The 14,041-nt window shown below is 39.5% G+C and overlaps 2 protein-coding genes across 2 annotated transcripts; both read left to right on the top strand.

The window, feature by feature from the left end:
• Window positions 1–1,598: 1,598 nt before the first annotated feature.
• On the top strand, window positions 1,599–3,833 carry LOC112145220 (olfactory receptor class A-like protein 1). The gene has a single exon (XM_024270345.2). The coding sequence runs from the start codon at window positions 2,684–2,686 to the stop codon at window positions 3,623–3,625; it is 942 nt and encodes a 313-aa protein (XP_024126113.1). The 5' UTR covers window positions 1,599–2,683; the 3' UTR covers window positions 3,626–3,833.
• A 2,826-nt stretch (window positions 3,834–6,659) lies between these two features.
• On the top strand, window positions 6,660–11,824 carry rpn1 (ribophorin I). Its single transcript, XM_024270326.2, has 10 exons — window positions 6,660–7,041; window positions 7,687–7,751; window positions 8,571–8,877; window positions 8,957–9,166; window positions 9,243–9,435; window positions 9,771–9,870; window positions 9,947–10,085; window positions 10,374–10,493; window positions 10,577–10,822; window positions 10,901–11,824. The coding sequence occupies exons 1-10, from the start codon at window positions 6,802–6,804 to the stop codon at window positions 11,081–11,083; spliced, it is 1,803 nt and encodes a 600-aa protein (XP_024126094.1). The 5' UTR covers window positions 6,660–6,801; the 3' UTR covers window positions 11,084–11,824.
• Window positions 11,825–14,041: the final 2,217 nt, after the last annotated feature.

The raw sequence follows: 14,041 nt of genomic DNA, 5'->3' as shown, positions 1-14,041 counted from the left end.
TTATACTACTCTCTGTATCTCCATGTTTTCAACATTGTACTGAAGTCTGGAGAAACACGACTAAATCTATCTATCCTTTATGTATTAAAATAAAAGGCTAGCAGAACAATTCACTGCACTAATTACTGTGAACACATCCATCCTCTAAATGTCAAATCTAAAATACTGAAATTCTGACTTTGTAGCATTCAAGATAGTTCAACTTCTGCATAAAATAAGATAAAACCTCCTTCCAGTACCCTTACAAAATGTGTTTTGAAAGAGAAGGAGGACATAGATTAAGGGGAACACGAACTTCTAAATCATTAAATCTAGAATACAATTAAAAAGATTCTGCATTACAGTAACCTGAGTGAACTGAATGATCTACATTCAGAGATAAAACAATATTCAAGTATTAGTCAGTTTAAAATTAAACTAAATACATAATCGTTATGGGGTTACTGGTTGTTTTTGATGTCTGAGCCCCATAGAATTTATGATGGTGATTGGGAAATTGTCATTATTTTAACTTTTTTGTGTCAAGGTTAAATGGATATTAAGGAGGAGCTAAGTAAGCTACTTATCTCTTTTTCATTTTTGTGATCAATTTTTTTATTGTTTTTCAGAAAAACAAGTATACAAAACAGGTACAATCAGTTAAAAAGTAATTGGGCTTTGCTTGCACTGTGTACCTTTTTACATTCAAAACCACAACAGAAACATACAGAACAAGGTCCAGAGAAATGAAAAATAGGAGAGAGAGAGATAAAGGAATACATTAAACAAAACTGACAAGTCACAAAGATTGATCTAGAAATGTTTTGAGTGTCATAATCGTTTTGTTCCACATCCTGATTGTTTGCTCAAAAGCTTCATGGATGCATCCAGTGGACGGTTCAAGATACCAAATATCAATAAATGAGAGAAGCCATTGTCTCCGAGTCAGAAGCGACCGCTGCTTCCAGCTGGTTGCAATCATCTTTAACCGACGAGTACTTGGTTATTTCCTTTTCAAACAATGTTTTAAGTTATGTCACTTGAAGACATTTTTTTTCCTTTAATTGAAAAAGTTTGCATGACAATGTTAGTCATTGGACAAAAAGCAACTTAAGAAAATATGAGCAAGATGTGGTAAATGTGGTAAACTATTACACTGGATTTTGGAAATAAACATAAAAAAATATTTTTTAATTAGTCTGGTAAAGCTGAAAAATTAATTTTAAATCAATAAACATAAACTAGACATAACAAAGCAAATTAAAACCTCTTCTCAGAGTGAAATAAGTCTGTCATTAAAGTTCCAGAGCAGCAAAGAGGAAAAAGCACTGGAATGCCCTGGGGAAGACATGCTACAACTTGCCATTTTAATTAGTTCTCTTCGCAGGTAAACATGCAAAAAATAAAAAATAAAAAATACACAAGAAAACAAAACGTCCAACGATGATTTATTCCACAGCTGGGTCTCAGGAGAAAACAAGTCGTTCTAATAAGTCCTAAAGCCTCTTTTATAAAGTTTGAAAGTGAGAAACAAAACTGACCAAAAAGCTCCACAGCCACTACTGACAGATTTGCTGTTTGCAGGTTTCACTAATAAAACAGAAACACACGAGATGCATTTTAATGTTGTGTTGTATCACATGTCATAGAATTAAAGTTATGATGGGGGCTGGTTGTCCCTTGTGCCACCAATTAGTGCAGACATGCATTATTACATGAGCTTTCTAATTGTCTTGCTCCTCTGTGTCTATTACTGCGCTCCCCGGACAGACAGGAGGACAGGAGTGGGCACCCAAGCACCAGCTGTGCATATAAAAGCTCCTAAATGCCATCTTCGATTGTTACCCAAGATGTTAGGCATAAATCTCTGGGGTAAATGGGATTTTAATAGCTTGGAGGCTTAAAAAAAGTAAAGAAAATTGATTCTGGTTAATTGCAAGAAATCATTGAGAAAAATGAAGAACTTGTTGAAGTGTTCATAAAGTGATTTATTGAAATGTATAAATGCAGCTCAAGTATTTAATTTTATTTTTAAAAGTAAAGCCACATTTAATAAGTATCTTTTGAGATACACTTTTAAATTGAACATTCAATTCTGTCCTCGTCTATGAGAAACAGTAGAAGAAATTTTTGTATTTTGTAACTGCAGGCATGTGAAAACTATTCCTGTTGTCAATGTTATTTTTTAAATAAGACAATAATAAACAGATCCACTTTGTTGGCTCTCTGACTAAATTAGAGTTTAACTTTTTTTTTTTTTTGCTAAAAGTTACAAACTGCTGTGAATGTGTTGTTGGTTCTTGGAAGACACTAAAGCTGCCATTTTAAAATGTTCCAATAACTTTATGCTTGTGGAATGTGTTGGGGTCTACTTCGTAGGTGTTTTGATTAAAAGGCCACTTTAGACAATCATGTGATTCTGTTTTCTGGTCCTGATTGTCCTGTGAGACTCTTTGAGTTATTTTTTCAAATTAATTTCCCAAACTGGGCTGTCTTTACTGATAGTCTTGAGGGGCAACGAGGTTTATAAACCACAGTTTCCCACTGAGAGACTTTGTCATTTCGATCCAGGTAGGAATCCTTTTTGCATGGTTAACACAAGCTATTGTCTTGTGTTGTCATTTGATTAATTTATTGTGGATGATGCCTTGTTTTAATGTAATTCTTCATCTGTTTTGCAAGTTTTTGTGCAGGTGGCTCCATCATGGATCTGTGTGTGACCATCAAAGGCGTCTCCTTTCTTTTGCAAACGGGTTTGGGCATCCTGGGGAACTCTGTGGTGCTTCTGGCGTACAGCCACATCATTTGCACCGAACCGAAGCTCCTTCCTGTAGACATGATCCTGTGCCACCTCGCCTTTGCCAACTTGATACTGCTTCTGACTCGTTGCGTACCCCAGACTATGACAGTGTTTGGGCTGAAGGACCTCTTGAACGATCCTGGCTGTAAGGTGGTCATATACGCTTATCGTATTGGCCGGGCTTTGTCGGTCTGCATCACCTGCATGCTCAGTGTGTTTCAAGCAGTGACCATCGCCCCAGCTGGGCCCTTTCTGTCCAGATTGAAGCCTGCACTGTCCTCCCTGGTCGTCCCAACCTTTGCAGGACTGTGGCTCCTCAACATGGCCGTTTGCATAGCAGCCCCTTTCTTTTCCATGGCTCCACGAAATGGCACCATCCTGCCTTTTACACTCAACCTTGGCTTCTGTCATGTGGACTTCAGAGACAACCTTTCATATGTTATTAATGGAGTGGCTGTGTCTGTTAGGGACTTTGCATTTGTTGCCCTGATGGTGGGCTCCAGCGGGTACATTCTCCTGCTTCTCCATCGACACAGTCGTCAGGTGAGAGTGATACGTCGCTCACACGGCAACGGAGCAGAAACCAGGGCAGCCAAGACGGTACTGACCCTGGTGATACTCTACGTAGTTTTCTTCGGTATTGATAACGTGATCTGGATCTACATGTTGACTGTGTCAAAGGTGTCACCAGTGGTGGCTGATATGAGGGTTTTCTTCTCCTCCTGCTACGCCTCTCTCAGTCCCTACTTCATCATCTCCTCAAACAAGAAGGTCAAGGGGAAAATAGTGTGTGCAGCTGAGCAAGACCAGCCATCAGTGGAGACTCAGGAGTCAAATGACAAATGATTCTGTCTCTGTCTTGGCAGCAAACCGACTCGCCTTTGCTGCGGCAGCGTTTTTCAGCGACATCTTATCGATTGATATGCCTGGTGTTCTGACAAGCACTGGACCATTAAATGATGAGAAGCTTGTGTATTTTATTTCTTTCAAAACAACAGTTTGTTCCACATTTATTTTTAAAGGATTGTTTTATTGTCAGTGCATTATTGTACACACAGTGACTGCATTAGAAAAACCTTCTTTAATTGAATGTTAAGAAAAAAAATAACTTATCTTTTTGCTTCAGAAACTGAGAAGGTGAGATGAACCAGCAAAAACATATTTTTCATTACTAGCTTGATTTTGGGATTCAAATTGCAACCAATCTCCTGACAATTTTTATTTTATTTTTTCAGTTCAAGACTTTTGTGGAATATTGGTTAAACCAGTGTGATCTTAGAAATGAATTTAAGACAAATTCACAACAAAAATACTAATTTTCTTCATTTATGCAATTAGTCTATGTACTTGTTTGTTGGTGTTTATGTCTCTGCAAAATTTGGTAAGTCTTGCAATACCAGTTGTATTACTACATTTAATAATAAAAACATGTTTAGTTAAAATTAGCTACATTATTGTGGATTTGTGAGCCATTAATTGTTTTTTGTTTGTTTGTTTTTCTATTGAGTTACACTGCTCTCTCTTTTCTTTTCTCATAATAAGCTGAATTTTGTAATTTCTTTTAAGATTTGATTGAGAACAGCTTATTTTATCGTTAGGTATGCACATTGTTGACTAAAGATCATCTTTATTGTCTCTAAGTTAAAATTACTTATTAGTTTGTGTTGGACACGTGCAAAATGTGACTGTAAAGCACTTTAGGCCTTCGAGGAAGGTAGAAAAACATTATATAATATATATGCCATTTACCATTTAGGGATGTAAAGGATTGGAAATTAGAAATTCACATAAAAATAAAAAAACTATTTAGTCTATCTAGCTTTGAACAAGATTATGTTTTTGTTAATTTGTCTTCCTGTTGTGCTCGCTACCATCTTTCACTTTGCTCACAGACGATGTAAACAAAAAGACCTCCACTTTTTTTGTACTGTTTTTTTTTTTTATGTGTGCATAAATTAATGGCACACTTCTATCAAACAACAAAAAAACAAAACAGTCTGAAAGACTGTCAGGTTTTTACACTTTAAGCTAATGTCAAAGACATTTAGTTTTTGTTGCCTAAAATTATTTAAAAGAAAAAGTACCAGTGAAATTAATAAATTATTAATAAAATATCTAAACTTGACCCATTTTGGTTAAAAAATTGACTGTATTGTATTGCTCACATTAAATCCTTAATACACTGTTGATTTGTAGACTATTTATCAAAATTCACTTTTTCTGTGAACTTCTCTCAACTTCCAAATGGGCCTTTGGGAAGGCTGAAAAAGATACAGAGTTGCTGCTTCAAGCCTGCAGGCTTACACAGGAGACTTTGTGTATTGTATAACCATTGTCAGTTTGTAGCAAAATCTGGAGTTGGCAGCTGGACAAAGAAAGAACTGTTTTAACATCACATCATCGGGACAGGTTACTGACAAGGTGCTTTCAGGTCACCCCAAAAAATCCTGTTTTCACATTTGAGGTGGAGAGTAGGCCCACAAAGAAATGTGTGCTTGCTTGGCTCAAGTGACTCTCCAGCACAATAACCTGACTGCTGTTGACTAATTTCTGTGATATTCAGGTAAGACATCATGAAAAGAGACAACAAACCCAGTCAAAATAGTTACCCATCCTTAAATACAACAAAAAGATAGGAAAATGTGTTATATGTAATAGAGACGTTATAAAGAAAACAACTCTGCAGCTGGTAGGGGTGAGCCATACATGGTGACACAACTGCTTCTTTCAATGGACAGCAGTCATCTGTAAAGCCATTTTTAGTTTTACCTTTCAGGTGCTCCCTTTAGGGGGTCACTGGAGGGACTGTGTCACTTGCTTGGCCTGGGAGCATCGTCGTGGGCTTCTCATGGCAGGTCTGGAGAAAGCTTCTGTGGACAGTGAGATCCAGGTATTTCTGATGAGACTACTGTACTACTATATTTAACCTCTACATGCTCCCACTGGCCCAGGTTATAATACCATAGCTATGCAGATGACACACAGATATATATATTACACTGACACCAGGAGACCGAGGCCCTGTACAGGCTCATAGTAAATGCATTGAGGACATGAATGTCTGGATGTGCCACAACTTACTTCAGTTAAACAAAAACAAAACTGAGGTTATTGTCTTTAGGGCTAAAGAAAAAAGGTTGGACGTCACTACAGAACTTCGATCTATTCATCTAAAAATGACCAACCGAGCCAGAAACTTGGGTGATGGACACAGACATAAAATTTTGGTAAAAACATTAAGGCAGTCACAAAATCAGCCTATTATCATCTCAAAAATATCTCAAGGATTAAAGATCTGATGTCTAAGCGGGACCTGGAAAAAACTAGTGCATGCTTTCATCTTTAGTCGATAAGACTACCAAAAAATAAAAAATAAAAATCAGGAAACTGCAGCTTCATCAGAACTTTGCTGCTCGGGTTCTCACAAGGACCAAGAAAGTAGACCACATCTAGTTCTGAGGTCTTTACACTGCCTGTCTGCAAGAGAATAGACTTTAAAGTTCATTTACTGGTTTATAAAGCTTTGAATGGTTTAGCACCAAAATACACGACTGACCTCCTGACCCAGTATGTACCAGCCAGACCTCTCCGGTCATCAGGATCCGATCTTTTATCAGTTCCTAGAGTCAGAACTAAACATGGAGAAGCTGCATTCAGCTTCTACGCTCCACAGATCTGGAATAGACTTCGAGAAAACCTTAGAACAGCTGAAAAGGTTATAATAATAATAATAATAATAATAATAATGTTTTAAGTATAATTACTAAAAAATAATAGCATTTTTATAATTTTAGTTTTAAAGAAATAGTTTTCCACATAACAAGAAAGGTCGTCGCACTCGCATTCATTGATGCCAGCCAATGAATCAGGCCAGCGTGCCGTGACGTCATTACGTCGTCCTGAATGAAGCGTCATCCTTTCTTGTGTGGAGCAGAACGGCGGCCTTTCATCGCTGCTTTACATTTCCCCTGGTCTGGCCGCTCCAACTTCTGTTTCGTTCTAGCTCTATTTTCAAACTAACTATGGCAGGAAAGTCTCTGCTCTTCGTCGTTTGCACGCTGCTTCTGGCGGCTCTAGGCGTGGAAGTTTCCGCAGACGGGCTGGTCAACGAGGACGTTAAGAGAACCGTGGACCTGGGCACTCATTTAGCGAAGATCACTGCGGAGATCGTGTTGTCTAACCAGGGACCTTCTGCCGTCCAGAGCTTTATATTAGCAGTGGAGCCCGACCTGGCACCCCACTTGGCGTACATCGGAGCTTCGGTAAGGAAAACGCAAATCAAACGGGACCAAGACAGTCCTGCAACCGGCTAGTTAGCTTTAGCATTTTAGCTAACACCTACTAGCTACACATCCACTTTACGACAATGAAAATTCTAACAGGTCACATGTGTTCTTTATTATTTCGAGTTATTTTTGCAAAAGAAAACGCAACAGTCGGTATAAGGTCATTACACAATACAATATATTGTTTATTGGGGGTATAGCAGCACTTGTGCTAGCTAGTCAGGTCAAATGAGCTCTGCTAATTCAGAAGTGAAACGGTCATATATGGTCAATAGTAGAATTTGGTAAATGTTGTGTATCTAATATTACGTGGCACTTAAACAATCTTTATGAATGGAGTGCATTTACACCGCTAAAGAAGCATGTAAATAGACTTCCGCAGGGCTCCACGCTCCGTCAGTGGCTGCATGACACGTATGCGCAGGGCAGCTCACTTCCGTGTATCTGCTGGAGGGCCCGCCCCTTCATACTTTGAATGAAACCTCAACAACTGCGTTCATTAACAGAACTCCAAGCTGTGATCGTTACTCATCATTTTTACGAATATATATATTTCTTGAGTTTCTCTCTAAAATATATAAAAGCAGGAAAACGTGTCCTAACATAACCTTGTTTTTACAGGTTAAAGGAGATGAAGAGGAAGATGGCACACTGGAACTCCAGCAGACGACCATTCAGGGCCAAAGGTATAACACTGCTTTAACTGATCGCGATGACAACAATAATACAATATAAACAATCTACTTACTTATTTTGAAAAATGTATGTTTGCCTTAAAATTTATATCCAGCATGTTTATATATATTTTTTAAAATGCATAGAAATCTCTAAAAATGATTTTATAGTTTCACAAAAATAAATTGTAGTTCTTACACTGAAATACCTATAAGGGTGGAGCGATTTGTTTAAACGATTTGATCATAATTTGTCATTGACTGTTAAAAATATAGTCAATATTGGTTAATTTTTGAATAATTTGATCTGATTCATTGAGTGAAAATCAATCCAGGACACAAAAATTTGACCAGTGTGACTCAGAGATAAATAACCTGGTGCTGAACAGTGCAGGTGAAGTTTTCTAGGTTCCTTGTATTTCTTGGGATATAATCTAGTGTAAATTAAATGTGTACAAGCAAGCAAGAGTCAATGTCAAATCCATTTTAAATTTTAGTTTCATAAACTGTTGTTTTTTTCACAAAAAATACAAACTAGAACATTTTACTAAACTGTATGGTCACGTGTCTTTGCAAAATTCAGTGTTTCCACACCGATGATGATGGATTGGTTAGTTTTTGCTGCCATCACGTGTTGTCCGTTGTTATAATTATTTTTACGTTATAGTAAAATAAATTTACCACGTCTCGATCAAATGATATTTTCCAATATCGGTTATCAATTTATCTAATTTTGAATCAAAATACCACAGTTGATATCAGTCAAATGCTTGACTTCTTCTTATTTTAGCCTAAAATAATTCACTCAATTCCTTTTCCCTTTTCCAACAGGGGAGAGTTCTACAAAGTACAGCTGTCCTCCAGTCTGGCTGCTGGAGCACAGCTCAAAGCGAAGGTGGAGATGACTTTCAGCCACGTCCTGAAGCCGTTCCCCTCACACATCACCCAAGCTGAGCGCCAGCTTGTGATCTTTCAAGGGAACCACTACCTCTACTCTCCGTATCCCACCCGCAGCCAGACCACACGTGTGCGCCTGGCCTCCAAAACCGTGGAGAGTTACACCAAGCTGGGCAACCCAAGCAAAACTGACGAGGTTATTGAGTACGGGCCCTACCGAGACGTTGCACCATTCAGTGAGGTATAGTCCTGACAAAGACACGACATCCAAGTGTGGCTATGAGAGCGGCTGCTAACATGTCATGTTCTCAAATCTTCAGGATACAATGAAGATCCATTACGAGAACAACACACCGTTCCTCACCATCACCAGCATTGTCCGCACCATTGAGGTGTCTCATTGGGGCAATATCGCCGTGGAGGAAACCATCGACCTGAGACACACGGGAGCCATTCTGAAGGGCCCCTTCTCACGCTACGATTACCAGCGTCAGTCAGACAGCGGCATCTCATCTGTCAAGTCCTTCAAGGTTTAAAGCTTTACACTTATTTGGGACAAGTCTCTGTTTTGATCATACACTTATCACACTTTTATTCCATCCGCAGACCATCCTTCCTGCCTCCGCTCAAGACGTCTACTACCGAGATGAGATTGGGAACATCTCTACCTCCCATTTGCAGGTTCTGGATGACTCGGTAGAAGTTGAAGTCCGACCTCGATTTCCATTGTTTGGAGGCTGGAAGACCCACTATATGATCGGCTACAATCTGCCAAGCTATGAATATCTCTACACACTTGGTGAGATGTTGTTAGAGTAAGAAGAAATACTCTTGGAGGAAAAACACTTTGTTTTCATTTAAAAACTTGTACAGAATAATTTCATTTTTAAAAAATAGTGATATGCATTCGTGGTAGAATCCATATGAAATTCTATTTACTGTCAAGCTGTTAGTTTCTTTTTAGTGTGAAATGCGTATCATTAGACAGTCGTATTGGTTTTTGTCATGTATGGCATTCAAATCACAGTTTGAGACGAAGCTGACGAACCAGATTTTCAGTTGCTTCTCACTTAAAATAGATTCCCTAACATCTGTAAAGGCTGCATTTGATAACAGAAAAACTTTACACCCTAGGTGACCAGTATGCACTGAAAATGAGGCTGGTTGACCATGTGTATGATGACCAGGTCATTGACCACATGACAGTCAGGATCATTCTTCCAGAGGGAGCCAAGTAAGTGTTTCCAAGCAAGTCCCCAGTATCTCAACCGTTAGTATTTCTTAATCCAATGACTCTCTTCTGTTTTCAGAAACATTCATGTGGACACACCTTACAAAATTGATCGTATGCCAAACCAGCTGCACTACACCTATCTGGATACGTTTGGGCGGCCAGTGTTGGTGGCCACCAAGTCCAACCTTGTGGAACAGCACATCCAGGATTTAGTGGTACAACAAACATTTGAGCTTGATATGATGGATAACAATGTGTGCAGTTTTCCCCTGTGATTTAATTAATGATTTGATCACCACTTATTAGCAAAGATATTATTAAGATGTTCTAATATTGGCTGTTGCTACAAAATACGTGCATGGTTGGAATATTTTAAGTCGAACAGTGATTAGTGTGTTCTGGGCTGGAGGAAATGTTTCTTTTTTTCTGAAAATAGTCCTGTTTTGACTGGTTATCCTATTTTAAAATAGCTTATAGTTGAATATTAGTCTATTTTCTTTTAGGTTCATTATAATTTCAATAAGATCCTGATGCTGCAAGAGCCTCTGTTGGTTGTTGGTGCCTTCTACATCCTCTTCTTCACTGTCATAATCTACGTGCGTCTGGACTTTGCCATCACAAAGGTATGAAGTTTACTGTTGGTATAGGTTTTACTTTAACACTGCCATTGTAAAATCTGGCTTATCCTTCTCGTGCATTTGTTCAGGACCCCGCTGCTGAGGTCCGCATGAAGGTGGCCTCCATCACAGAGCAGGTCCTGACTCTGGTCAACAAACGTCTGGGTCTGTACCGACACATGGACGAGGTGGTCAACCGGTACAAGCAGTCCCGCGATACGGGGGCGCTCAACAGCGGTCGGAAGACGCTGGAGGCCGAACACCGTACCCTCAGCAACGACATCAGTACACTGCAGGCCCGCCTCAAGGCGGAGGGCTCCGATTTGGCTGAAAAAGTGAGTGGTGTGAGTTTAAAGCCGTGTTGGCTTGGATAGCTTTCAGAAAAATGATGCTCATCGTCTTTTATTTCTCAGGTGGGGGAAGTGCAGAAGCTGGACGGCCAGGTGAAGGATCTGGTTTTCCGCTCGTGTCAGGAGGCCGAGCGGCTGGTGGCCGGTAAAGTAAAGAAGGAGGCTTACATTGAGAATGAGAAGTCGCTGACCAACAAGAGACAAGAGCTCATTAGCCGCATCGACAGTCTGCTGGATACCCTTTAAACTGCTGCTCTTAAGAACACGCCACACCCTCACTTCTACATTTACCAACTGGTTCAGTTAAAATGCAAGGAAATGTGACATATGGTTGGTTTTTTTTTTTATCGTCATTACATCCAGATATGGATTATTAACATCTCATTTGACTCAAGTGATGGGTTTATCCCAACATGTGCCTTTGTGCCTGGTGATAAACGAAGTCACTGCGTACTCACAGAGCAGCAACATCACCGCTTTAGTCAAACATCACAGCCAGCTCAGACGTGATGCTTCTTATGTTTCAAAGGCTGGACTTTCTTCTTTTTTTTCTCTTCTTTTTCACCGTAAAACGTATTTGGTGAAGGGACTGTTATTAGAAGGAATAACAGAGATGCCCAAATCTTTTTGGTCTCATGTCTTGACCCAGAAAAATACTGTAAATTGAATGAAGTGTGAAGGTAATGGTTTCTTTTGATCTGACGTCTTCTGCCCTATTTTTTTTTCTTCTGGCCCTTGACTGACAGTTATATTTGAAGCTCTGATTGGCACCAATTCTTATTTTTTAATGTTCCTCCGTCATATTTTCTACATTTTGTACCATTCAGGTGTTATGTTTTTTGTGTTATATTTTTGACTGTGAGATTAAAGATTTAGAGATTAAATTGGATGTGAGGAAAGACATGGAAGATGTAAAAACAAAGATCTGTGGAATGGGCAAGGATGTGGAACTTTTTCAAAGTTGAAATAAAGTTTGGAGAAACTGAACTTCAGTTGTTTAGTTCTTTTATCAGGGTGCAGTAGCATTAGTTGGTCAGAAGAGGGCGTGCTTGCACAGAAAATCACATTGAAAGCCTTTGAAAATCTGACAGTCTGGTGAAAGGGATCAAATCAGAACTCATTTAAACATTGAAATGAATACAATCGACATTTGTACCTTTTTTAACTCGGAGGGGACTTTCCTGAGCATTCCTTTAACTCCACCTATCATGCCATCTCCACAGCTGGCAAACCTGTCTCGACTGTAGTTTGAGCCCAGGACAAAGATGAAGGTCAGTCTGAGGTTAAAACTTTCCCTCTGAGGTCACCAGGGGTCCCGACAGGTCATTTCCTGCTCCATAGTAACAGCCTGGCTTCTTTCACAATGACGGCGTTCACGTATTGTATGCACCGTACAATAATCATTCTGAAAATACACAGAGGCGAGAAAGAAAAGACAATGTCCGTCAGTGCCGATGCTTGCTGGTGGTGAAAGGCTCCACAATAGCATTTCTGTTTGTGTGCAGTTATTCCAGCCACATTCTTAAAATTGAAAACACCATGGCGACATATACTTCAACACTACTGTACAAACAGCTCAGCTAGCGTGTTCTCTTACTATTTAGACGATTGAAATATACATACATACATACTTGAAAATTGTAAAACTTGTGTTGACATTCTGCAAAAATCTTTGACGATTCATAAAAGATTAAATATTTTTACCATTTTGGAAAGGGTTCAATGAGAATTACAGAATATTTATTACTACTTTTAAAAAAATATATTAGTATTAACCCATTGATGCCTGTTGATCCAAACATGCATCAAATCACTTTTGCTCCAAATTTATCTTGAATTAGTATCAACATGATAGCAGAAGGCCCAAAGTGCTGTCACTCATACACACACATCCACGCACTGATGCCAAACATTGGTGTCAACCTATAACCACTAGAAGCTCAGTGTCTTGACCAAGGACACTTTGACACAAGGCCAGAACTGAACCTGCCCTCTTTCAAAGTCAAACAACGGCCAAAAATGCACATGATTTTTGGTAGCTGGAAAGAAATTCACACATCAAGGGGTTAAGCGCTCTCGATCTTGTGTAAATAGAAGTGTGTTTGAGTAAATAAGTTTACTTAAAAAGTCATGTTTGCACAGTACAAATTTGGAAAATCAAAGTTCACCAAACATACAGCTGCAGAGTCAAATCTGCTCATTCACTCTTATGAACACATCAGATGCTGCTTCTTGTTTTCAGAAGTCTCTATCAACCCATGCTACTTATTGTAATCCAGTTTAAATGCATCCCGGCTCACACAGAGACACCGTTGAAAATGGAAGACTGCAGGCTTTTGTCCCATTTCGTTTCTTTTCCGCATTCGTCTCGGCACGCCGCTGCTGCTTCATTGACAGGCCCCTGTCCTGATGTGCCTGACTCGGAGGCCCGTCAGTCTTCTCAGTTCCGGCTCAGGATGTGATTACTGGTCACAGAGGAGCTGCGGTTTATCAGTTGGTGTGAAGCGAGCAAAATACTGTTTGAACCGGAATTCGTGTGCAGCACTGTATCCTGATGTGGCAAACTGTATGTGAGTGTCTGAGGTGAATGCTGGGGTTTGTGCAGGGGTTGTTGGATGGGCTGGGTCATGTGGTTGAGCTGTCATGATCCCCTTCAGGCACAGGCTTAATTGTTATCTTTGCTTTTTGAAGTGTAGAAATGAATTCTTTCTTTATCTGCCAGAAGTAATGAAAATGTAAAAAAAAATAAAATAAAAAATGATGATGAAATGGAAGAAAAAAAGAAGAAGTGGAGTATATCAGGTGAAGGGGTAATCTGAGAGACGTGGTGGTGATTGATTACATTAAGGTCTCACCTACAGCAGTTTCCCCACTTTTAGTGAAATACTCAGGCCCAATCACACAGACAGAGAAAGAGGCAGAAGTCACCAGTCAGGGAACAATATCCTGCTCAGAAGACCCCTCACTGCACACTCTCATAAATCACCCAGACAGAGCCACCACCCTCACTGTCAGCCTGTTATTATGCACACACTCCGCTCCACGTTCCACACGCGGTCCCTCAAATCCGCCAGACCTACGATGAAACAGAAGCCATCAAATACAAGAAATTTGAGTTGAATTTAAACACGACTACCCCCTCAAAGATACACCTCACCTGCACTGATTCCTTCTGGCTCTGCATAAAACGCACTGCTTTACAAC

Source organism: Oryzias melastigma, linkage group LG5 (genome assembly GCF_002922805.2).
Source record: "Oryzias melastigma strain HK-1 linkage group LG5, ASM292280v2, whole genome shotgun sequence".
In the NCBI taxonomy this organism is placed as follows: Eukaryota; Metazoa; Chordata; class Actinopteri; order Beloniformes; family Adrianichthyidae; genus Oryzias; species Oryzias melastigma.
This window is presented reverse-complemented; position numbering and strand designations above follow the sequence as displayed.

Bases quoted from the DNA above. Each gene is read 5' to 3' on its own strand.
- LOC112145220 (XM_024270345.2), top strand. From the start codon at position 2,684: ATGGATCTGTGTGTGACCATCAAAGGCGTCTCCTTTCTTTTGCAAACG.
- rpn1 (XM_024270326.2), top strand. From the start codon at position 6,802: ATGGCAGGAAAGTCTCTGCTCTTCGTCGTTTGCACGCTGCTTCTGGCG. The intron at 8,878-8,956 runs GTATAGTCCTGA...TCAAATCTTCAG, and splicing joins ACGTTGCACCATTCAGTGAG to GATACAATGAAGATCCATTA. The intron at 9,871-9,946 runs GTAAGTGTTTCC...TTCTGTTTTCAG, and splicing joins ATTCTTCCAGAGGGAGCCAA to AAACATTCATGTGGACACAC.